Source organism: Aythya fuligula, chromosome 8 (assembly GCF_009819795.1).
Source record: "Aythya fuligula isolate bAytFul2 chromosome 8, bAytFul2.pri, whole genome shotgun sequence".
NCBI classification, from domain to species: Eukaryota; Metazoa; Chordata; class Aves; order Anseriformes; family Anatidae; genus Aythya; species Aythya fuligula.
In genome coordinates, this window is record NC_045566.1 from 10,819,588 (window position 1) to 10,844,072 (window position 24,485).

A 24,485-nucleotide genomic window follows, 5' to 3' on the forward strand; every position below is an offset into this window, starting at 1 on the left:
CTCATTTTTCTTAGTAAATTTATACTACAGCACTTTAAAACATCAGGTAGACAGCAAAGAATTACCAAGTCATGGCTTTGTTGGTCACATTCTTCCTTCTCTTCTTAAATAAATTTTAAAAACTAGCATTAATATTGCATTAAAGTTGTGGATCCATGCACACAAAACCCAGAATTTTCAACGTTCAACTCTTTAATGAGTTGCTCAGCCCCTCTGCATATATACACATGTATAAGGTTTTTTCATTTCTGTCTGCTTTTTGAAGTATAAGCCATAATGGATGCGCTTTTAATAAGCATCTTAGACACTGTGGAACTGTTAGTAAAAGTACCAATGGACCATTAAACTTCCCGTATGAAATATACTGTTGTCATATTTGTGCTAATACTGACTTTTTTCACATAATTTCTAGTGCTTGCAAGAGTGTGACGTGCATTTTGATTACTGCTCTGGCACCTCACCTGGCTTCCTTACAGCACCTGCAGGAGATATGCTCCTTCGGCAATAAATGAAAAGAAATCTACGCTCTTCTGTGGCACAATTCCCAGCAGGCAGAGCTCTTGTGATTGCATTTGAATTATTCCAGTGTCCCCTTTGGTCTTCCAGATACGAAGCTACAGATATAGCTACTGTGTTGGGTGTTTTTGTCTTTGTTTTGGTTTTTAAATTACCTCTCACTGCAGGTGAAGAAACCAAGACATTAAATTCAGAGCTGCAACTGTTGAACTCATACAGTATTGGAAGGCAGTACAGCAAACACTGAAAAACCACTAAATTAGCACCTTACAATCATTCCCTTTATTAGGTTTTCTGACTAGTTCCAAACTAGGGAACTAACGATTGGAAGACATAATCAACACAGGCCAGGAAAAAAAAAAAACAAGCCTCTTCTCCTTGCCTGTGGGCAAAACGCTTTGCCAGTTGTCTGTGTACCTGAACACAAGTACTCCTCCTTCCTCATCAGCGGCATAATTCAGAGCATCTGAAAATGAAAACTGTAAAATGAAATAATAAAAGCAGTAAAGGAGTCAACATTTGGAAATTCAATGAGGATAATTCTTAACATTTACAACCTCTGTTATATTAGTAACATGATCACCTTACAATGACTTCTATCATCATCGTACATTTCTATTATTTGTTAATAAAGTGTGGTTTTACTCTTTCACAATACACTAAGTTGTCTTTCAGGAGGGCCACGTGCTAGGCAGACCTCACCTTCCTCCAATTAATGAGCACACCTGAGAAATATGCCATATAAACAATGGATGTTCTAACTTACCTTGAGGTCAGAGACCTTTCAGCACATCCACATGATATAACAACATTGTGCAAGGACCTCAGGCTCCTGCCAAGACAACCTTGCAAGCAGGCACTGTGGCACGCCACACGGAGGTAAAAGCTTCATCCCAAGAGCAGCACAGACATGTCAGAGAGAATAAAATTACCCACGAGGGCTGCTGGCTCTGGCACAACAGCCACAGATGAGCTCCTCCTTCCAAAGCCAGGCTCACCTCCACCACTTCTCGCGTTGTGCACACACTCTGTAACACGTCGCTCAACCTTATCCCATTCAAACTCACAGGATAGTTCGTGGCAACGTTTGGCAAACAGATGATGTGATTCAAATCCACTTTCTCTTCCTCCTGCCAGACATATGAGTGATATTCTGCCTTATCTTGCCTTTTTCCCCTAGTCTCAGGTACCCAGAGACAAGGATTAAACAATTCCGAATATTTTTACAGGAAAGTATCATCCAATATTGCCTTTGTGCAATTAAATCCACTACAGACTTGCAAACAGCTTGTATGAGCTGTCAGAATGTTCCCAGATTTGCTTGGAAAGAGATTTTGTGTTTAACTAAGCTAACAATTAAATGGTTGGCAGCAACTGTCAGGCCACTAAGCCTGAATTTAATATAGTGGAAGAGAGTTAGTGAAAGGAGAAAGATCTTGTCACTGGAAGCATGACAAATGAGAAGGGTGAACTTAACAGCAGTTTTACAAGAGACTAAAAGGAGCAGCACAAGTGTAAACAAGAGGAGAAAGAAGCACATTACTGTAATAATACTAAAAAGAGAAAGTCCCAGCTCAGGGCTCAGCTATGTGAAGAGGGGGCAGCTTGATGCTGTCCGTACAACAATTCTGGAGCAGAATCCCACGGGTTATGCCTCTACATGGGTATACTATTTGGGTCACATTTAGCAATCGTGTCTTGTTATTTAGCAACGCAGATGCAGGACTTGCTGATTCATACAAGCCAACCCAGAACACGAAGTGTTTGGGTTCTCTTTTCCTGTTAAAGTCTTTGTTATTTACTGCCTGCAAGATTGCACTGAAGTTCCAGCCAAAATTCATTTCTGATGTTTCCAATGTGCATTCCAAACCCAAAAAACATGGCACCACATCAAATGTTAAAGTAAGATCATTATCATCCAGCTGCCAAAGAGCTCCTACAGGTTCAGAGACAAAGACTAGCAGAAATCGTGAACAGCAGTGCACCAAAACGACCTGACAAGTGCTTGCACCAAAATGGCATCGCAGCACAGTGGGAGATGCAGTGATCTATAGGACAGAAAAAAAGATTTTACCATGGAAAGAAAGGGACAGATAAGACAGTGGCTTATAGCCCCAGGGCTACACAGAGAGGGTAGCATGTAGAATTGCAAAACGGGCAGAAACATTCAGTACAGAAGTGGCAGAGCAATCTTTTGCCAGCAGAAAATCCAGTAGCCTCCAGGAATGTTACTAACGATGTCAATCACAACGTTAATCGGACCAAAGCCGATGTCCAATTGTGCTAAGCACTGCAAAACGGAGACCACTGACCAGCCCCTGCACTGAAGAAAATGTCTGTCATTCATCCAGACAGGGGCAAGGCGGCAAATCCCCCGAACAGAGGGAACTACACAATGGCAGCAGCTATTTCAGCCCCATAATTTGAGAAACAGGTGTAGGTCAGAATGAAACGGCACGGTATGAAGAAACTAAGGCACTAATGCAGGCTTAACTAATGAACTGCTGTGATTTAAGGAAACCTGGAAAGTTCTAAGGCAGCTGTGGGCAATAAAGCCAGGAAGGCCTTAGAATACAGATGTAAATGAATCAGTTCAGTAATGGGGCAAATTTAAGGAAGTTCAGCCTGAAAAGCTGAAAAGAATTCCTCAGTCCAACCACCTTCAGGATTTGTTTGAATTTCTTGTATCTATTTAGCTGTTGCAGCTCTTTAAACTTTCCTAAACCCAAGGTGACCTTTAAAAAAAAAAAAAAAAAACTGAAAAATTTGCCAGCACATACAAACATATTCTAAAACATGCTGTCCGGAACAAACAGTCTTCAGAACAGGGCACCAAATAGTCTCTATAATAAACCAAGAGCAATTAGGCTGCTGGGAAACAAATTAGCTCATTTCATTTCAGCAGAGGAAAGGTGGCTGCAATGCTCCAGGGATGATGTGAACTGTGGGGTCTTTTACTGAGCGACCCTGACTGGAAGCCCACCAGTTTGTACCTGTCAGGGGGAACAGACAGAGCTTCCAGAGCCCAGGAGGCAAAACTTTGCACTGGCCCATGAAAAATAACAGGCAGTGCTCCCCTCCCTGGGCCCCATGATCCCTTAAAATGCCCCCAATAGCCAGAACTCTCTGGACCACCAGTACAGACCCTCTTGGTCTTATCTGCTGTCTCCAAGTCCACCAGTTCCATCCCGTCTTGCTTCCTAAGCTAGAGGATTTGCAAAGCTAAATTTTTCAGATGTGATATAAAGTTGTGGCTACAGATACAAAGATGGAAATATCCAGAATCATGAGGAGCTCAAAAAGTGAGCTGAGAGATGTGTCTCTGGTTCTTACCCAGCCTGTTACTACACTTCCACTTCAGACAGCTCAGCATTCAGCTTCCATCCCCATGCTAGAAAGCAGCGCAAATAGGGCGCGCACACGTTAAATACATTTCCTGACGCAGGATTTATGAAGTGCTGTATAAGGCCTTTTAAGGACTTATGCTGCGAACTAGAAATGTTACTATTTTATTTATAAAAACAGTAAACAGAGATGCAGCCAAAGAAGGGTTAAGGAGGGCCACTTACTACACAGCCCGTGCGAACCACCCGCGTGAGAAGGCCAACGCAGCTGAGAGGAGAGCTCTGGGGAGGAACCAGAGAGATGGAAGAGATCATCGAGCATGGGAGAGGAAGGCCCAGGGCTGTGGCACTGCGCAAATGCTGAAGGTGAGAAAGGAAAACAAGCATCTTCCTCCCTAAGACTGCTGTGAAAAGCAGCTTTATGGAGTCAGAGTTGACACTTCGCTTCTCTACATCCTATACAAGACTCCCAGCTCTTCTAGCAGCTGATGAAATTCAGATAGCGATGTCAGGCACTTTCAAAGGCTTGCACTTGGTTAATTTTATGGTTTTGTTTGCAGCTATTTCCAAGCTACTAATCCAGAACCTAAACTGTGATTTCCTCCAAAAATTATTTATTTTTTTTTAAATTGCCTAACGAAGAGAAGGTGCATTGTAATCTCCAAAAAAAAAGAAACCCACACAAACATACATAAAACGTAGCAGATAAAATCTCTCAACACGTGTAAACTGAGACGAGCTTGAAAACTTCCACTATTGTGTTTCTAACTCTTAATGCAGGCTGTTCCAGACCTGACTTTGCCAGGTTGTAGGTATTAGACAGGAAATTCAGCAGCAGTTCAAAATCAGTGCCATGGTAAAAAAAACACACAACAAACAAACATAGGAAAGTGAGATTCCCACAACTCTAGAAAACCCCACACAACACAGTAGCATGTTAGGTACCAGCTTTAAGTCAGTTTTCCCACTTATTTTTTTACCCCGTAACAGCCACAGAGCAGTCATCTGAAGAACCTGTCAAGATCTCCTCCTAAACCAGCTGTCTTGGTTACTTACGGGTCATCTTCCCCACAAGGCAGAATGCCTTCTCAGCAATGCCTGCTTCATGCTCTCCAAACACAGTGACTCTGATCGTTATTCAGTTTATCAACTACATGTAAATATCCCTCGTGCATTTCTAGAGAGGCAACACAATTTTGTTAAATAAAGATAGCCCTAGTCACCAATAAACCTGGCTGCAGGAACATCTTCCTCTTCCCTTTCCCCTCGTGGCCCTCCCCTCTCCACTGCCTGTATCGGGGTTCTTGCATCTTCAGTAAATAACATTTCTTTAGATTAGCTAAAGACAGGATTATCTCAGAATAAACTGCCCTCCTGGTATCACTTTATTTGAATTACTGGATCTTCTAATTGTTTATCATAAACCAACATTCAAATATTTTGAAATCTTAACTGAATAAAGACAGTTCTGTCAGTGAAAATATTTACAGTAGCCTCACTAATTGAGCCTGATTCCAGCTTCCTGAATCTCATTACAGTAAGCTGGGCACTGCTGCAAAAGTGAAACAAATAGGAGATGAATGAAAACAAACATTTAGAAATACAAGCAACTGCTTAGAGTGACATTAATCATTCCAAAAACTCTGTCAAAAACATCCCTCTGACTGGCGTCTGTCAAAATATCTCCGATTCATCATCGTATGGCCGTGGCTGAGATGGAGAAAGAAAATACGCACAGCAGCCAGCACTGCAAAACTGGTACAGCTCTGAATTTTGAAGTGAATTATTTTGGTATGTTAGAGCACTCCGGTAGTAGCATGTTTCTCAGTATCCTGGACCGCGTTGTCTGCAACAAGCAATAATTCAAAAATACCCACATTTCACTATCACCAATTTCTCTTTTCCCTGTTACGTTTCCATTGTTTAATTCACCTGTTTTCCATTATCCAGGTCAGCTTACCCTTCTCTTATGCTGAATACATGAAAGCTTAGGAATGCAGCTATCTGCAAGAGGAGAACTTCAACTCAATAGTCCAGGAGGCCTGCTCTACTCTTTCGGTTTTAGTTCAGTTTCCATCTGAGGAAATTAAGAACTATTAACATGACAGGAGAACACCACCTGTTAACTCCAGCTTCCTCTCATTTCCTGTCTGGACATGGTTTAGAAGTCTCCCAGTTACAGCAAATCCTAATAACGCAACACCAAAGAACGAAGGATGTGTTCCTCTGAGAAGAGGCAGAGGACACAGGCACCTCAAACTCCCGCCTGCACACCCCGTGAGGAGCAGACACCAAACACAGTTCCATCGCACTGCTGACCTGGGAGGAGCAAAGCAAAATAAATCTCCTTTCCTCTTAGGAAATGAGGCTACTACTTTCCTGCTAAAACACCTTCCCCACTGAGCCCAGGCAGAACATTTTGCTGGTGGAGCAGGATGGATCTTTTGCCATGACACCATGGCCAGGACGGGCCAACTACTTCTCTGCAGATGTATCTACCTGGCCAAGTTTCTTTACCCTTGACAGACGAGGAAACCCCTGTGTGAAACGAGCAGTTACAGAGCAGAAGTAAACAAGCCTAGCATTTATAAACTGTCTGGTATCCTGTTGTTCCATAAATAGTTATTATTACCCAGGAGATCAGAACTGTCCAAAGGAGGAGAAATGCCCAGTACACGTGCTGACTAAAATCCCCAACAAGGGAAAAACAGAGAAAGTTTGTGGTTTTCTTATTTTAGCTTTCTTTGCTTAAACTGGGACCTGTAACGCTTACTCTGCCTCCTTTAGGACATCTTTTCCCAACGGCTCCAAGAGCAGCAGTCTCAGGTCCAGCAGTGACGGGCTGCGTGCTCACAGAGCCCCAGGCCAACATCTTCCTCTGCAGATGCCGAAAGTCCACAGACGATGTTTAAGAAACAAATCAAAAGCAAAAAGAGCCAGCCACCACCTGCTCTGAAGAGCTGCCTATTTGGCTAAAGGTTACATTCAGACTGCCTGAAGCTGGATATTGGAGCTTTAAATACCCACCCAGCCATCAGGTTACGCATTTACAAACAAATGCTTAAAATATAAACAAAATTTGCAGAGCAGATAGGCTGTGCTGCTCATCCCTAACTCACTGCTTGGTGAAGCAGCTGGTGTGGCTTTGAACCTCCCTTGAGACCAGTCCAAAGTTGGTCCTTTCTGTCCAAAATGGAGCTGGAGACCCTCACACTGGAACAGCTGCTGTCCAGAGCACTCAGCCAGCCTGGGATGGACCCAACAGGGACAGGCAGAGCCCTCACGGCCCAAGAACCTTTCCCTTGCCTGTCATGGTCAGGTTTTATAACACAATTTCACCTTTCTTGTAGCATTCCCGGAAAGCGTTTATATTCAGAACTGCTCATTCATGGGCAGGTCTTCTCTCTCAGTGTAAACCATTTCATTCCTAGATAAATTGATTTATTTCTCAAGAATCTGTTTATGACATGGTGTCACTGTCAACAGTACAATTCTACATGTATCCCAATGTATGCAGTGGTGTAAATAAACACAAACCGAGGCTGGCACTGCTGATGAACAGGTCAGAAACAAGCTAAAATTTGAGTGACATCAATTTAGGAAGGGCAAGCCATGTAACCCTCTAAAATGACCACCTTTGGGGTTTATTTCTTTTATGAGAACAGTGCAAGACGTGGTATTTGAAATATCCACAATTCTGAGGCTTTCATCATGTTTAAGCTTGGAAGAATAACAAATCAGAAGGGTAAATGCGATGATATGTGGCAACACATCTGCCTTGCTTTCCAGCACTGAAAGTGATTTGGGTTGGCTTGAAGCAGGGAGCAAGAACCCTCGTGAAACCACAGGAACTCCACCAAGCCACCGTGCTCCCTGACATTACAACAACAGTCAGTGTTACTTCTAAAATGTTTAGCAATTCATCCTTGGATTTTGCTTTTGCTGCATAGTTACCTTAAAATTCCAAGAAAAAAAAAAAAAAAAAAGAGTTACATTACCAAGAAAGTAATTACCTAAAGAACTTACGCTGCTGTGGAGCTTCTACAACGTGATCTGAACATCATCCTCAAGTGACTTTTCACATTGCTACAGTCAAAAGAGATTTTTTTTTTTAATCTTTCTAGTTTTCACCTTCATTTGCCTAATGTAGAGTTGGAGGGCTCCCCAGACTCTTTCTAATTTAGCCTAATAATCTTGCATAAATTAGGCTTGCTTTTCATCCGTACTCTTAGCCAGTGTACATTGGCTGGGTGACAGCATTTGCATGCCCTGATGCTCCTGAAACATTTCAATAATTGAACAAAGTGTGACAGCAAAAGGGGAGGGGGAAAAGGTAGAAGAAAATAAATTGGTTTGAAATCTATCCCCAAATAGGGAACTTGATTAAAACCACCAGTAGGGAGAACAAACTATTATCCACTCCACAACACAATTCAGGAAAAACTCTGAGGGAAGCTGCTCAATTTTTACATCAAGGAAAAACCACTGGTGATGTGCAGAGCCTCAAAGACACCAGGAAACTTCCTGAGGCTCAGGGAAGATGACGGGGTGGACCAATAATGATGAACCTTCAGAAGGCAGATATCAGAATTTTAATGACATGAAAAACACTCAAAAAGCTTTTCTAAAGGGATTTATGAGTAAAAGAAAAGAAGGCAAGACATGCATACATATATATAAAAAAAAAAAACACATAAAACCAACACCACAACATGGCAATATCTACATACAGAATTCAACTTTCATGCTGATATTTTCATTTTAATCATATACTGTTAATATATTTTACATAAAATTTCTCTGAACTAAAAGCACTATGTCGATCACTGAGAAGAGAAGAAAGCATTGAAATAGACGCAAATGCACTCAGATCCTCAAACAATCTTTGCTGCAAGATTTTTCCTGAAAGCTAAATATACTTATTAGTATAGCTTTGGAGCAGATGGGCCACAGCAACAGAGCCCAAACACATGCACAATAAAATATGCTCATTTGGGGGCACGCGTTAAATTTATTGCTCCTATTACAATCATGCATGTTCACACAAATACAGCTATTTATTTGTACATCTGCAAAGCTGTAATCACCCCCTCACCCCCCGTTTTTTTGTTTGTTTGTTTTGGTTAAAGTTCAGAATTTCAAAATAACTATAGTATTTGGGGGAGGAGGGGCAGAAGAGAAAAAAATCCTGTTCCCACTCTGGCATAAGATGCAGTGTGTACTCATACCGAGGTGAGAACAAAGATGCTCTTACACCTCTTCCGAAGGAAAAAAGAAAAGGCACACGCACCCCAAGGTCTACATGCCCGTATCAGAGCTTTCACCTAACAATCTCACTTAATTCAGAAGTCATGGAAAGGATCCTGAAGACAAACTTCTTGGGCATGAAGCCTGCACATCACATGGACTTGCACACATTTATCATTAATCTTGAGAGAGGTTAAGCATGAAAGATTTCGGCTCCAAAAATAGATCTTGCATGGAATCTACCGTCATGATGAGCACATAGGAATTGCATGTACTCTGCACATTTTTTGAAAATGAAAACAGTCAACATGGGATTAACACAAACACCCTGCACGAACCGAAGGTGAAACCAGACACCTGCTTCCTGCCCAGGTGGCTGAAGGGGTTTTTGTAGTCCCATCACCTCAGCTCGGCGTACCCATGCTGCACCCTTGGCTGGGCTTGTACAGTGATTTGGTAATTCCATAAACGCGATCAGTGAACTCATCTGGATTAAAAATAAGCTTGCGCAAAAGGAGTCGATGGATGGGGGAGGGAAAACTAACGTTCGGACATGGGGATTATGTTACTTATCCAGTTTATTGCACTGTCTGCAGGTGTTTATGCTAGCTCAGGTAGGGGAGCAGCACAAGGGACAGACAGCATGAACTCCTTAAGCTAACAAAGCCAAGACAGAAAGGGTACGCAGAACACCACCTGGCAATGAATTTCGGAGCTAGCGCTGAAGTTCTGTTTGCACAGCCTCGTCTGCTCATCTCTGGCTTTACAATCGTTGCTCTCTACAACAACAATGAATGCAGGGAATCAAAGAAAACTATCAAAGAGAAATGAGTTATCTGACCACACTCTCTAACCTCAGCTTTGCTTATCACCTGTTCCAGTTTTCAACACCCTGTACATCAGTTATCAAATGCTGCCAGTTAATGCCTGCCTCCTCCTGAAGCCTGTGCAGGTGGAACCGACTGAAGCAGCCGGTGCATTGTGAAGGACAATCCCATTTCCATGGTTATAAATAGCTACAACAGCTCAGACAACAATCCTAGCTTGAACATTAAAAGCAAACATCTTCTAAAAGACTGTGCTGCACGTTCACTAAAGCACAGTCAGCTGAGACGGCACATTTGGTGAGATAACATACTTTTCACCTTTAAGCAGAAGTATGAGAGATTTGAGCTTCTCAAATGAGTGCTTGGCAATAAAACAAACACAGGAATTAGCAAAGGAACATACATTAGGACCTGATGTATCCCCTGACCCAATTCTGTCACTCAAAATCTACGTTAATGTATGTTTTAAAAAATCACCCTCTGTGTCTTCAAACTGGATATAATACGCAACGCACAAAACATAAAAAAGTGAGAGAATCGAAATGTACAGGGAAAAAAAGGCAGTATTTCATCACAAGGAGAAGGGTAAAAGCAGTGCAACGAGGGCGGTGCGGCAGACGAGGATGTGTTACGGGAAAAGTCACGGGGACCTGGGTGGGGAGGCGAGGTGCCTCCTCGACATCAGAGGCGCTTTGATGAGCACAACGCCATGTGCATGCTTTGGCTCGCACGCTTGTTTAGCCAGGGTTTTTACAAAAGATGGAGCAAGGGGGCGAAGGCAGGCACGTGGCATGCTCCGGCTCAGGAGGGTCAGGAGGCAGGCGCGTAGCAGGACACGGGCTGGAGAGGTGCGAAACGCCGACTGCTCAGTGCCCCTGGGCACCGCCACAGCCTCCCATTCCTCCCGTCCTGGAGTCCTGAGCTCCTGAGAGTGGAGGTCACTAAGGAACCGAGGGAAGCTTAGGGTGTTCAGCACTTACCAGGAGAAAACATACCTCCATCAACATGCCCCTGCCCCTATGCATTGAAAAAAAAATAAATATATACACATATAAATATATATTATATTTTATATACATATAGAAGAGTACTACTACCCACTGCACCCAAAGAGATCACAATCTACACAGAAGGCAGGTCGTGCTGCAGTCAGGGAACACTTTAAAATAGCAATTCCCTAGCAATTCTCAGTGGTAAACTAATTACCCAGTCTGGTTCTTCAGTGAGCTCTCCAGAACCACATGAAGCTGCCATCCTTTGGCTTCCTCTGCACTTCTTAAATAGTTAATCAAAAACGAAACAGCAGTCACCTTCCTGGCAGCCTCTGAGCACGGAGCTCCTGCCCTGTCACTTGAGCACAAGCCCATGCTGTTGCTTTTTTTTTTCTTCCCTGAATATCTAAGTAACAAAGCAGGAGAGCATAAATTGGAAAGGTGTTCCTGTGTGCTTGTTATAAGCAGCACAGGTTCCAAGAAGGAGATATGGGAAGTGTTTGGGATGAGGGAATCACATCTTGAAATCATCCCAATCCACAATGAAGTCCTTGCTAAAGCTCCAGTTCTACCTGAAACTCCAAGCCTTATCAGAATTATTCTCATTAGGAACAAAACAAAACAAAACAAAACAAAACACATTCTTAAGAATAAAAGCTTCATATCCTATATCTGCAGGACAGCGATGGCAAAGAAAATTTTGCTGAGCTCAGATATCAAAAGTACAGGAGTCTCTGTACGTGATGGAGAAAGGCATTCTGGAGCTGTGCTGGCCATTACACACCTGGCCTGTGTAAGTGGAGGAAAGCACAGGAGGCAAGACCTGTAACATCAAGGGAGACCTAAGCATCAGAAAAATAAAGACAAATGACAAATGATGAGAGAAAGTCACTGAAACGTCTTTATCTGGAGTATACCCACGTCATGCATTCCCCATTGCTATGAAAGTTTAAAACATTTTGAACTTCATGTACAAAGCAATGATTCAGCATGAAAATATAAAACCACAAGAGATTACGTGAGAGCTGGCTTTCCTCAGAGTGGAGAGTGGGCTGCTGTATTTAAAATGAACCCTAAAAAAAGAAAAATGTGAATTTTGTGAATGTGAACTGTCAATTGCTAGTCAGAAGAAAGTTTACAGCAAAATAACCAAATAAGTGAAACTTATTTTGTTTATGAGCTGACTTAAAGGAGTTTAAAATTCATGTATATAAGATTATTTTTATTAGCACCAAGTCACTAGAAAGAGCTGTTTATAACCATATTCTTGACACTAAGAAATAGTCTTACATAAATTCACTATTTTGGTCACAACACCTGTAATTTCTATATATATATATATCAGACTTTCTCTTCCCCCATAATCTGAAGTCCTTTCAGACTCTCTCTCTTTAATATTTCTTCCCCATATTCTCTTACAAACAGTAATTCACGAGTCTGCAGGCTTCATGCCCTCTGTATTTACCAACTCCTCGAATTTCTGGTGTTAGCTGCCAGCTTACAAGAGTCTGTGGTTGGAAAATCGTCAGTAGCTGAACTGTCCCAGGCTGGCACGGCAGCCACAAACTGTGGGCAGAGGTCTTTTTTCTCATTCAATAAAGAACATGGCATAGAAGAAGAAATAACTGTACACAGGCAGCATCGTTTCCACAGCAAGGCCAGACAGGCAGGAGACTGCAGTGCTAACACAAACACAAGTTAGTGCCTTCCACACAAAGGTCACAGCATTAACTCCAGACTCGTAGGTGACCTCAGATCTACTAAAAATAGTTGAATTCACTGAACAAAGCCCTACTGATATGATTTTACCAAAGCCGCTTGCCATTTTCTTTGTTTCTTTGAGAAACCAGCAACCTTACTGCAGGCACTTTGAGTCACTGTCTACTGTTAGTCGGCTTTTAAGAGGCAGAATTAGATTGTTCTGGAACATGAAAAATGAGATAACCGAGGTCTCGCAGCAGAACTCCTCCGGCTGCAGTGAGCACCAGAGGCAGCCCAGCTGGCCAGCTCCTAACGGAGATGCAACACTGAGATCCTGCATCCACTCCTCTTGGTGGGCAAGGGATGTCCCGAGTCAGACTGCAATTTGTTTCTATGAAGCTATGCCCACCTGTCTTTAAGCCACACTAAAAACAAACAAACAAACAAAGAAAAAAAAAAAAAAAAACAAAAAACAAACAAACCAAGACAAAATAAAAAAACACCAAAAACCAAGTCATTAGAACCTGATTGTCAGGTTTTTTTTGTTGTTATATCTTTTGTCATCTATGAAACTCATCCTCAGGAGAAAAATAACTGCAAATAGCATGAAATATTATTTCCCTTCATTTATTTTAAACCTGGTACACTAAATTTTCATTTCCACTGCTTTACACGCAGTTATCAATCTCTTCTGCCCTCTGATATCTCTACCTCAAACTGCAAAGTCTAAGTCCATTCAATCTTTCTGAGCACGGAAATAGCTCTGCGTTCTTGTTTATTCTTTATTACCACCACATATATTGAATTCTTCTGGATCTGTTTCAAAATTAGTTGAAGAGAATCACATCCACTGTTGAACACAGAGGTAGGTATAAGGCATGAGACACACGGTGGGATAGCATTCTATTTTTTTTTACATTTCTCTTTTGATATGTTCCCTCTTTTAGCCACCACTGGTCAGTCAAGAAGTCACAGAACCATCCACAGGAATTCCAATTTCTCTTTCCCAATTTGCAAGGCATAACTGAGTACATCATTGGGTATATGCCATCAGAACAATCTTCTCAATAAACACTGCCTGCCATCTCTCAGAACTGAACCTGGCCTGCTCTTCCCTTGTCCCATCACTTTGTGCTGTCAGGTCCCTCTGACAGTTCCTCAGTCAGCTTTTGGTCTTGCAACCTGGAAAAATGTGTCAGTGTTTATAATTCATCCCCCATTCCAGATATTTTACGAGCTCTTGGAACACCACAGATCCTAGCACACGTTCTGCAGAGGACTGTGAGTGACACTGCTGTATTGTCCAACCTTCTGTTTTTTTCCATACCATTTCCTGTCGTTACCAAGTCACTACCTAATCACTACAGGGTTACACCAGTTTAATCTCCTAACAGTCTTGGAAACCCCAAGAGGTGTTTTGTTTTTTAAAAAAGAAATCCAGACACGTTGTGTTAGTTAAATCACCTTCACCAAATGCTCATCCAGTCGTTCACACGACATGAGCACATTTACAAGCCCAGACTTCCTGCTACAGAAGACAACTTGACTCCTCTCTATTATCGCCTTTATCCTTGTTAACACCAACTCTATTCGTTTTTTTATAGTTTCTACCAAGGTGCCTAATATAGAAACCAGGCTCTCTAATAGTTTCCAGTTTCCCAAACACTCCGTGAGCCCCTCTTTAAAAGCCTGACACGTTTACTGCTTTTCATTCTTCCCCTCTAAGGCCAATTTAAGCAATGATTATACACAACCATGTGTAACTCAGCAACTTCATCTCTGAGTTCTTCACAAAGTGAGAACTTTTCCTAGCAATTTATTGTGCTGATTTGCTCCAAAATGTCACCCTCCTGACAGCTTCCCCCAGTTAGCTCCCCACAAAGGAGGTCTCCACATGGGAACCACTCTGCAGTGAATAGCAATGCAAATAACTTCTCTGCTGTGGCTTTACCTTCCATTAGCACATGTAGTATTATGATCATCTATCAGCCCATCAGGATCTCTGGCAGGCTTTCCACTTTTGACAGTTAGACAAAAAGTTTTATTATTTTTCATGCCTTTCTAAAGTTGTTCCTCAACATTTTTTTGGCCTACCTTACTACGGTGTATATTTAACTTGCCAAAGTTAATGCTCTTTCCTATTCTCCTCATTTGGATATGTCTCCTGCTGCAGAAACATGACTTATTTCTAAGGAGCCTTGTTTACTTTACTGTTTAAGCCAGTCCTTGTTTGTTTTTGTGGCTTTCGTTCAGCCTCTTCTTTCCCCTCCCATCTCAGACTTTCACCACTGAAACTGGACACAGTGCTCGGGAAGATTTGGGTTGTGTGGGTCTTTTTGTTTGTTTGTTTTTCAGTTTGTTTTTGGTTGATCAGTGTGAAAGACAAGCAAAATTTCTCATCTTACGCATGTCCATGTGACCCCAGAACAGCACTTCAGCTATGACACTTTGCTGAGACTACATGAAGCTTTTTCTCTGTCTGCTTCCAAGAAGTTTTTCTATCTTAAAGGTATAATCTGCATTTGTTCCTCCCAGATGTCTTGTTTCATATTTGGAAGTCTTAAAATATATTTCATTGGACTGTGGCCACTTAAAAAAATCAGGCAATCCAGATTGTTCTCTAGAAGTACCCAACCATTTATTGAGTACTCTCCAATAAACGTATCATCTGCACACTTAACCTAGGATTTTTTCCAGCTTGGATTATTGATGATGACATCAAGCACTGCGAGAATGAGAACCGATTGACTGAGGAAATAATCTTGTGGAAATAACTCCATTCAGGCTTTCCTTACCAGCAACCACATTTTGAAATCTCTAGGGCACTGCTCTTTAATCTATCTAGTGCATACTCATGCTTGGTAAAGTCAGAAGTCACATTTTCACCATTAAAGAAGCACTTACTAAGAAGAGTTACATCCTCTGAAAAATATTTATTCTATCTCAACTATTTGCATCATATTTTGCATATTTACATTTTAAATTGCACTAAAAAGTCAGGAACCTTTAGAATGGGAAAACATTTATTCATTTTATTCATACTTGAAAACAGCCAAACCAACTTTATCCAAATAAAACAAAACAAAAACAAAACAACCCCCCCCCCCAACATTTTATGGAAAAGACCAAGCCTGAAAAATGTCACCTTGAGAGATCATGTTTTTTACTAATGACATAAGCAACTGAAAACATAAGCTAAAATAAAAGAAATCATGCAGGCAAGATGATTTACATTTAAGAGTTCTAAATAAATTATGATACCTGGCTTGGTACTGTTAGCTTTGTATAGTTTTTTGAGTATGAGAGAAGTTTCAGAAGAGAATTCTTTGCACAACTAGAGGTCAGCCATCCTTACACCAATCCTACATAAAATAATGATAATTCTGACATTGAATGCTATTAATAAGGAATTGAAGGACATCCTAGAAAAAAAACTGCAGACCTTAATAAGCTTTAGGAGAAGCAACTGAACACGAAACCCCAGCAAGATGATGTCTGTAGAACTATAATTTTTCAATGCATGAACAAGAAAACAAACACCTAGTTAGACTAGAGAAAAGGTACTCCCTCTTTACATGACATTAGTTTAACACAGTTAGCTGCTTGTGAGAAGGTGACTAACAGTAATCTGTAAGTAGCTACCGAGGGAGAAAAATAGAATTTTGGGTTTTAGCAGGCAAAGAAACCCTCTTCTTGAAGCCAAATTTAAAATGAAAACGAGATAAGTATTTTTGCAGTAATTAGTTTATCCATAGAAATAATCCATCACATTGTTACCAAATTCTCAGACAGCTGAAACCTTTAAATGGAGATAACTAGCCTGTGAACCAAGATGAATTTACTTGGGGAAAAAAAAAGGTAAAGTAATTACTTACTTTGGGAAGATGACAGTCATGAGTGCTGACGCATAACCAGGCTTGCACACTCCCTCAGAGAAATTTGCATACCTTGATGCCAATTCTGGAGGCCTGTAAAAAATAAGGACAGAGTCAGGACTCTCCTGCTATGAACTGGCTTTTGCAATCATCCAAGTCATTTTTTTCTTACAACTTTTCTCAATAACAGCTACGAGGAATAATGGCCAACACAGAAGGGTATTCATTTGTTGCAATATAGCACCACAGGGGAACAAACAACAAAGGAGAGAGTTAAAGATAGGTGAAATACCAGTAAACCACTATTTTTTTTGAAACATTTTCGTACCTAGGAAGGTAAAGCTTATAGAAAAAACATATTAAGACACCTTTTTAGACTTCAGCTTTTCAAAAGGGAGAAAGCATAACCAGCAGTTTGCTTTGGCTATTTTTCTAGAGTACGATCAAAGTTAGAATTATAGAGAAGTACTATTTGTAAGATACCTTTCAAACATTTGAAACAAATTGCTCAGCAGTTCTGACAGGCTATCATCAAGGGATGCATTCAGCATTTGGGACAGACAACATTGCTGCTGTTCCGTTGAGATGTGTCTAATAATTGAGTTTGGCTAGCAATTCCAGGGCCAAATTCAGATATATATTTTTTCTTCCACTTAACTTTAGCACAGAAACAACATCTGTTTAGCATTTAGCAACTCAAGGAAAGATACTTAAGTCAAGTACATATTTTTACCATAGACCTACTGAGTGACCTGGAAAAGTATCATTTAATTTTGCTCATGTTCCCATTTACCACCTGCAGAATTTTTATATTCACCATTTCACAGAAAACATAGCAAAGGTTAACTCGCTTAGGCTTTTGAGATAACATTATATATCTTAATGTCGGTCACAGCATGAGAATTATTAATACTCCCACCACAAAAAAGCATTTACAGTTACATGTTCAATAATCAGTGGAGGTTGCAAGCGTTAACTACTACTGAGGGCAGGTCAATAATTCTGTATGTACAGCACTATTTTGATAATGGTAGGCACGTAACGAAGGTTTTTTTCCTACAGGTCAATAACAAATGTCAAATGAAGACACCACTACAGATCCACAAAATAGATCCACAAAAACCATTTTGAAGAGCCCAATATTATCACAACAGTGTTTTCTTTTCTATGCATCACCAACATCAGTTGGGTTGCAAACTGCTGCTGGAGGTAATGGCATGGATTCAGGGCGTTTCAAGTGAGCGATACAAAGCTGAACTCCTGAACTGAAAATGGGATCCTGGAGGGATCATGAGCAGTGCTACAAACAAAACCCCAACCAGGGATGTTCTGTATTTGAATGTCAGCAGTTCTGTGCTGAACCGGCAGTAACTCCCCTTGCACTGGTACTAGGACCACTTCCCAGGAGATCACAGCCAGCTCCAACTGGATAATCAGGAGATGCAAAGTTCATTTTAAAATTAGGTACATATTCTACAAAATTTCCAAAATCAATGGTTCTTAAAGAATATAGTTTTATTCAGTGGAAACAGTCCAAGTCTTCGACACCTGAAAAAGGACATAAGCTAGACAAAATGAAAAGTTACTGTAAGTATTTCCTTTGTAGATAAAAACCACATGAAGAAAGTTAAGGTAACATCAGCCCAACTCTAATTCTGCCACAGTTTTCCCACAATTTTGATCAAAACATTTGATCTTTTACTATCACAATTCCTTATCTAGGACTTGCACTGAATGATTTGTGTTTGGACTCCAGTCAAGATCTCTTTATAAATAGGCACAAGGAAGGAAAGGTCTGTTGTTGACAAAACAGAATGCTTTAATGGTGCTAAAATATATTCCCTTCTAACACAGTCCAAAGGGACGAAGTGGTGTATAGCTCACTGCTTGCTGCAGCATGCCAGCATTTCAGGTGTGAAGAAGTGGGGGAAATTTTAATCTCTATCAAACAAATATAAGTGTTACTGGATTTTTCTGGCTTAGGGAAAAATACAGAGCTCCCTAATACCAAAATCTTCAAAAACAAGCACAAAGCAACCGGAATTTATCTGTAGCCACCACGGTAGTGAGTCATTGCTGGCAAACTTGTATAACCATTTGAATGGCAGGCTTTGCTCAAATGACCTCAGTGGTCACACAGAATATCTTGTGCCACAAGCACAGGCATTTTTCTCTTCTCTGATTTAATGGCGCTTTCATTATCAAATTAAAATGTCACTCAGATGCCCATCATGGCGTTTCTGCAAAAGAACAGTGGGCTGACAACCTCGTGCATTTGCTTCGCACAGAAGGGCCGGTCAGCGCAGCATACTGATGCCGGAGCTGTCAGTTACAAAACCCACAAAGATACTCGGAGCTGCTGGAGCCCGAGGGGCAGAGCTGCTGACATTTCTTGGATGTGATGAAGTTCATGAGCCAGACTGCCAGAGGCAGAACAATTCTCGTAAGCCAATTGTAGCTGCCATCTCGTATCACTCAACGTTTGTTCATCTCCTTTCTTCTAGCCACTTATTAAGCCAGCAGGCTACAGAAAACTAGAAATGGGCACTCTATATTTTAAATCCATGTAGGGACACATTTTGTTTGATTTCTTCAGATTATACGTTGAGGCCACGCTGTCATTGCCAACATGCTTGTAACGATAACCCTGTATTAGCATACAACTCAAAGTTAAATGGTTAGAGTAAGGCTGCCTTGATGTCTACCCTTCTGCTACCTCATAAAGCCATCCAAGCTGACATCATTTTAGATGTATTAACTTGTCTTGTGGTTGTGTGTTTTTTTTTTTCCCCCTGCAAGATTCATTGATCTCACAGAGATTGCTCTTCTACAAATTAGTCTGCAAAACATCTTGCATGAAGCGTCTTGTACTGGGAGGCTAACACTGGAGGTATAAGGTAGAGAACTACACATCAAACAAATCAGTGTTTGTTAGTAGGTACACAGCTCTGTAACAAAACTAGTATTCAGAACTAAAATGTATGAATAAGCACCTATTTCATATTTGATGATGCTGTACCTATTACACTGTGTACCTATTACACTGCTGCATCTGTTGCTACTTTTGTGATTACACTTCTTATTTCCCAATAGAAGAAATAGCATTACTAGGAGTACATTCTGCAAAAGAAGCTTAACAAATTAGCAAAACAGGGTGCACAGCATTCAAGAGCATTGGCTCAATTTTTGTTTTAGAATCCTGATTTCTCCTTGCAGGGGGTGGGTCAAGAACTATGCACCAAACCAAACTATGTTACTTTCTTAGTGCTTTACTAGTGAACAGCCTTATCTCACTAGCTCTGTTACTGTGCCTGGAATCAAAGGAGATCCTGATGACACAGGAGGTTACTGGGGTAAGCCGGCCAGGGCTATCATGGCAGTTACAGAACCAAGGTGTAAATCTTCTCTGCATCTTCTAAGTCCAAGCACATCAGTTCCAACTCTGGATTCTCACGCTGCTAGTTACAGCAAAAACATAGGGCGAAGGTGGTTAAAGATTAAAGAGCTAGTGGAGATAGCAGAAAGGATGTAGTCAGATGACACCATGGATCCTTACATTTTGCTCAGACTTTGTGCAGGGGAAAGTAAAACAGTAAGAAACTACATTGCTCAAGAATGAATGAAGGAAACAATTCATAGTCAGTAACTGTAAACATCTGCGATTTTTAAACAAGTGCCTGCATGAGGATGAAGTTAAAGGAAAGCAACTGGCTGATTTCCAGTGAAAAGAAACTGCACTCTTGCTTTTTTTTTTTCTCTTAACTTTTCTCCTATGAGACCAGTACACATCCTGAATTCCTCCTTAAGATTTTCTGTGCTTCTCTACGCTGTTATGTAGCCATCAATCTTCACAAAATTTCACAATTTGGATAAGTTAAAAATCCAGCTGCTTTCAGAGGATTAGAAAAAGAAACAAGATTTTTCCTTCTGCATGAATTTGGCAGATGCGTGTCATCTTTTAATCTCAAACATGAAAGTGTCACCATGGTTAATTCCTTCATCATGCCTTGACCAGGGACAGCGTGTCATCCTCACGGGACTGGAATTTAAGTTCATTTAAAAAAGGAAGCATTAAAAACTCAGTGTTTGGACCACTAAAAAAAGTGCACAACTAAGCTCACATAATTAAATATTCAGAATCTAGTTTAGGAGACTTTTTGCCTCTTGGCCTTCTGCATGGATTTTAAATTGTGAATTGTAAAAATTGGAAAAGTTCATTTATTTGAGATCATCTTTGAGGACTGGTTACTCTTGCACACAGAACGTATGCACCAGAACATGTCTAAAACAAGGAAAAGGAGTTCTTCAGAAACGTGCTAGCCCTTTGCCTTGAGGTTTCTCTCTCATTGGTCCAATATAATTTCATTCTTATACCTATAGAACAGCTCTACAAAGTGTACAGCATGATACCTGAAGAATGAATAGTAGACATCACCAGAACGAGATGAAAGGCACATATAACAGTGGTTATTATGAAGTAATAATGAGGTAATATAAGAAGGTGAATTGGCATAAAAAGGGGAGATCATTGGATCAAAGCAGTTAATGCTGAGACTCCCATATCTACATTACACAAGATTCAGGGCATTTTACTTCAGATAGGATTTCCAGCTGGGTTCCCTGGGTCAGATACATCCATCCATCATGTACATGGCTCACTGTTGGCCAAAAGTATATTTGTAGACCCTTCTATCCACATTAAATATTTGACAGGGATGTGGTAGGGTCCTGGAATAAAGCTTTCAGTTTACTTCCCCCAAATCTGTTCAGAGCTACATTTCACAACAGCAGCCTGTGAACACAGCATGCACAGTAAGAGGCAAATACGGGATTTGCTTCAAAATTACGGGACTGCTCCAAACCAAGACACTAATGGATACATAGCCTGAGTGGCTGGGGTATGCAATTGTTTAGATTTTAATTAATATCAGAGTTACATATCTTCAAATGTTATTTGTTTTATACATTGTTTACAATCTCAGCAGTAGACAGCTTCCAGGTCTCAATATGCTTTTTCATAATATCTCTGAGGCTTCTGAAGGAACAAATCCCATTTGAGGTGGAAAATCCCCAAAACAAAACCATAAACCAATCTTCTCTCCACAACTGGCAAGGATTTTTATTAGACAGATGAGAAAGTAAGTGTCCCATCAATTCTCCTCTTCTGTTTAGATTGCCAGCAAGTATTACCAGTTCACTTAAAGGCCAAGGAGGACACCTTTCGCTGCTCTGATGATGCAGCTCCTGCACCCTCCTTCCATTATCGCCACCGAGTCAGACAAGAAGCAGGCTTAATACATTGATTCCCATGCGCCAGTAACAGCAAGGGACAGAAAAATGTGTTTGAACATTTGAGTTAAAGTAGAACCATGATCACCACGTTATCTTGACAGGTGGCATCTCCTTGAGAGCCAGACATTAAGGAAAGGGGAGCTGGAGAACCTCCCTCCTGCCACATCCAGCAGGAGCACAGCTTGGTTTGGAAAACTGAGACAAATTTAAGGAGCTCTGACTGTAGCTGCCTTAGAAGTTTCCAAACTTCGGTTCAAAGGATTACATGGACAGATCATGTGACACTTGCTGTTTTTCTAGTCCAGCTGAGGAAAAACTAAACAAACAAAAAAAAAAAAGGAATGAGGAGATAGAAGAGGAAAAGCAAAATGCTTACACTGAAAGAGACAGGAAATGCATCTATCACACTATAGCCAGCTAAACAGATATAAATATTTTCAAATGTTACTTCAGTATGTAAGCAAGTTCTTCAAGGAGATTGTGTGACTGAATAGGAAGGGAGATGGTTCAAATCCCTCTTTCTAAAAAAGATATGATGCACACTAAAAAAAATGTCCTGTTCTGTTTCTGTACCAAGAATTGCGGTTTCTCGTGAAATTAATTTCTTAACAGCAAAGATAATCAACGCGTTCATTTATTTATTTAATTGGACTATTCAAGAACACCAGCTGAAGAAGATTAGGTTACATTAAACTGGCTCAGGAAAACAAAGTTTTAAAGGCATTCCACCAAAACCCATGGCCCGCCTCCATAGCCTTAAATGACAGCAAGACCCAATGTCAATGCTGTCTTTGGGAAATACCCACTAGACAGAGGGACACTGAAGGGTAAAGACACAAACAGAACTGGCAATGTCGTTCACCCTTTGTGAAATGCCACCTTTGCAAGAAAAACAAAACAAAACAACAAACAGACAAGGTTTCCATCCTCTAAAAGGCTCGAGAATCCTGCTTCCTTACTAAATTCCACTCCAGGTCTTTGACATACTAGGGAAAAAAAGACATTCCCATCCTGGAATTAGATCACTAGGCAAAAGAAGCAACCTCAGCTTAGTCTCAACAGCGCTGAATACAGAAACATCTTCAGAAACACGGCCCTAAGTGATTTCTGTTTCAGAAAGGTCTGTATCATTGTACCATCTCTTATAGTTCAGAGCAGCCAGCAACTCAGCCTGGATCTCCACAATTAATAATCCTTTATCAACTCCTAAAAAAATAAAATAAAATAAATAAAAGTTAGGATCCCTGCAGACAAAGAATCAGAAATGCTCAGGCTAGAAAGGATTTTTTTTCTAACCAGGAAATATAGAAACTAAATGGTGAGTTTATAAAACTGGAGACGAAGGATGCAGGTAAAAATCCAAGAAAAGTCCATGGCACGTTTTGTATGTGACTTCACGCTGCATACTCCTCCAAGAATTGAGTAATAATCCCTGATATTTCCTGATCTCCTTTTTTTGTTGTTGTTGTTTTTTGTTTGTTTTACAAATTTTAAAAGAGAAGAAAACAACTATATTCAAATAAACACGGATAATGAGTACAGAAAACAGTTAAAAACACAAACAAAATCTCAAATTAAGGAAACATGGAAAGGAGAAAAATAACTGAGATATTGTTAAACTACATTAAGAAGCATGAAATATGGAAATTTGATTCACAGAGAAGACAGCTGTTTACAAAAAATATAGAAAATGAAATTAAAAACAGAAGACGAGTTCCGTTTTTTCAATTATTTATTAAACTTTGGACAAAAACCCATAAATTAAGGATGAAGGAACTTGCTGATAATTGACATAATTCCTGGATGTATATTATTGGACTACTTTTCATATCCAGAATTATGGTTTTCCATCCCTTGAAGATGGATCAATAAGGATCATCATTCTGCTCTTACAGATAAGAGTCAAAGAAGATACACCAGAGGTTAGTCTCTTAGCTGGAGATGGAGTGTGTTAGGACTCCCTTAGTCATGAAAACTCTCACAGCAGGCAAACGGATTCCTACATTAATTTATTTCTGAAATAACTGCTTAAAGAGGAGAACCTCCATCTCCCTGTAGTCAGAAGCGTTAACGCTTCCCAATATTAAAACATGCAATTTGCAAAAACTTTAGGAAGTTAACTGATAGAGTCCTCTATTTAAATACCTCTCAAAAGTCATGGCTTGCACAACAGCCATAAAAAGTGAGCCAATTAAAAGTCTGATGGAAAATAAACCGCTCAAATATCACATCCACTTTTGCCCAAATGAAGGAATGTAAGAAGATGGATTGAAATGTCATAATTTTATTGCTGTAACCCTTGGTCTTCATCACTGCCCCTCATCTGTTACATCTACACGCAGGCAATGCTTTCTTTGGACCAGGAACAGTGTTTTTCTATTTGCAGTGTAATGAATCCAGCAGTGTAGGTCCAGGAAAGACCAACGAGTGCTAAAGGGATGGGAATTAATAACTCAACCCAATTAGAATCCAGGAATCCCCTGCCCAGAGTAGGAGTCAGTACCTCTGAAAACAAAGATATTCCCCCAAAGACTAGAGTTGAAAAAATGATTAACTCAAAATTCCTGAAGCATCACAGCTGAAATCACAGTTTTAAGTCTGTGGATGCTACAGTTTAGTAGATTTGAATGTCAAATTTCGGTGGTTAGCAGCTCTAACTGCCAAGTGAGAAAATCAGTTAAGCTAAGGTTT

The 24,485-nt window shown here is 40.5% G+C and overlaps 1 protein-coding gene across 3 annotated transcripts in view; it reads right to left on the minus strand.

Moving 5' to 3' along the window:
• ST3GAL3 (ST3 beta-galactoside alpha-2,3-sialyltransferase 3) overlaps positions 1–24,485 on the minus strand; it is a 164,644-nt gene that overhangs the window by 86,294 nt on the left and 53,865 nt on the right. For all 3 annotated transcript variants that reach the window (XM_032192630.1, XM_032192629.1, XM_032192628.1), the window contains one exon: positions 16,503–16,595. In XM_032192630.1, coding sequence (XP_032048521.1) covers positions 16,503–16,595 — 93 coding nt within the window. The remainder of the gene's footprint in view (positions 1–16,502; positions 16,596–24,485) is intronic.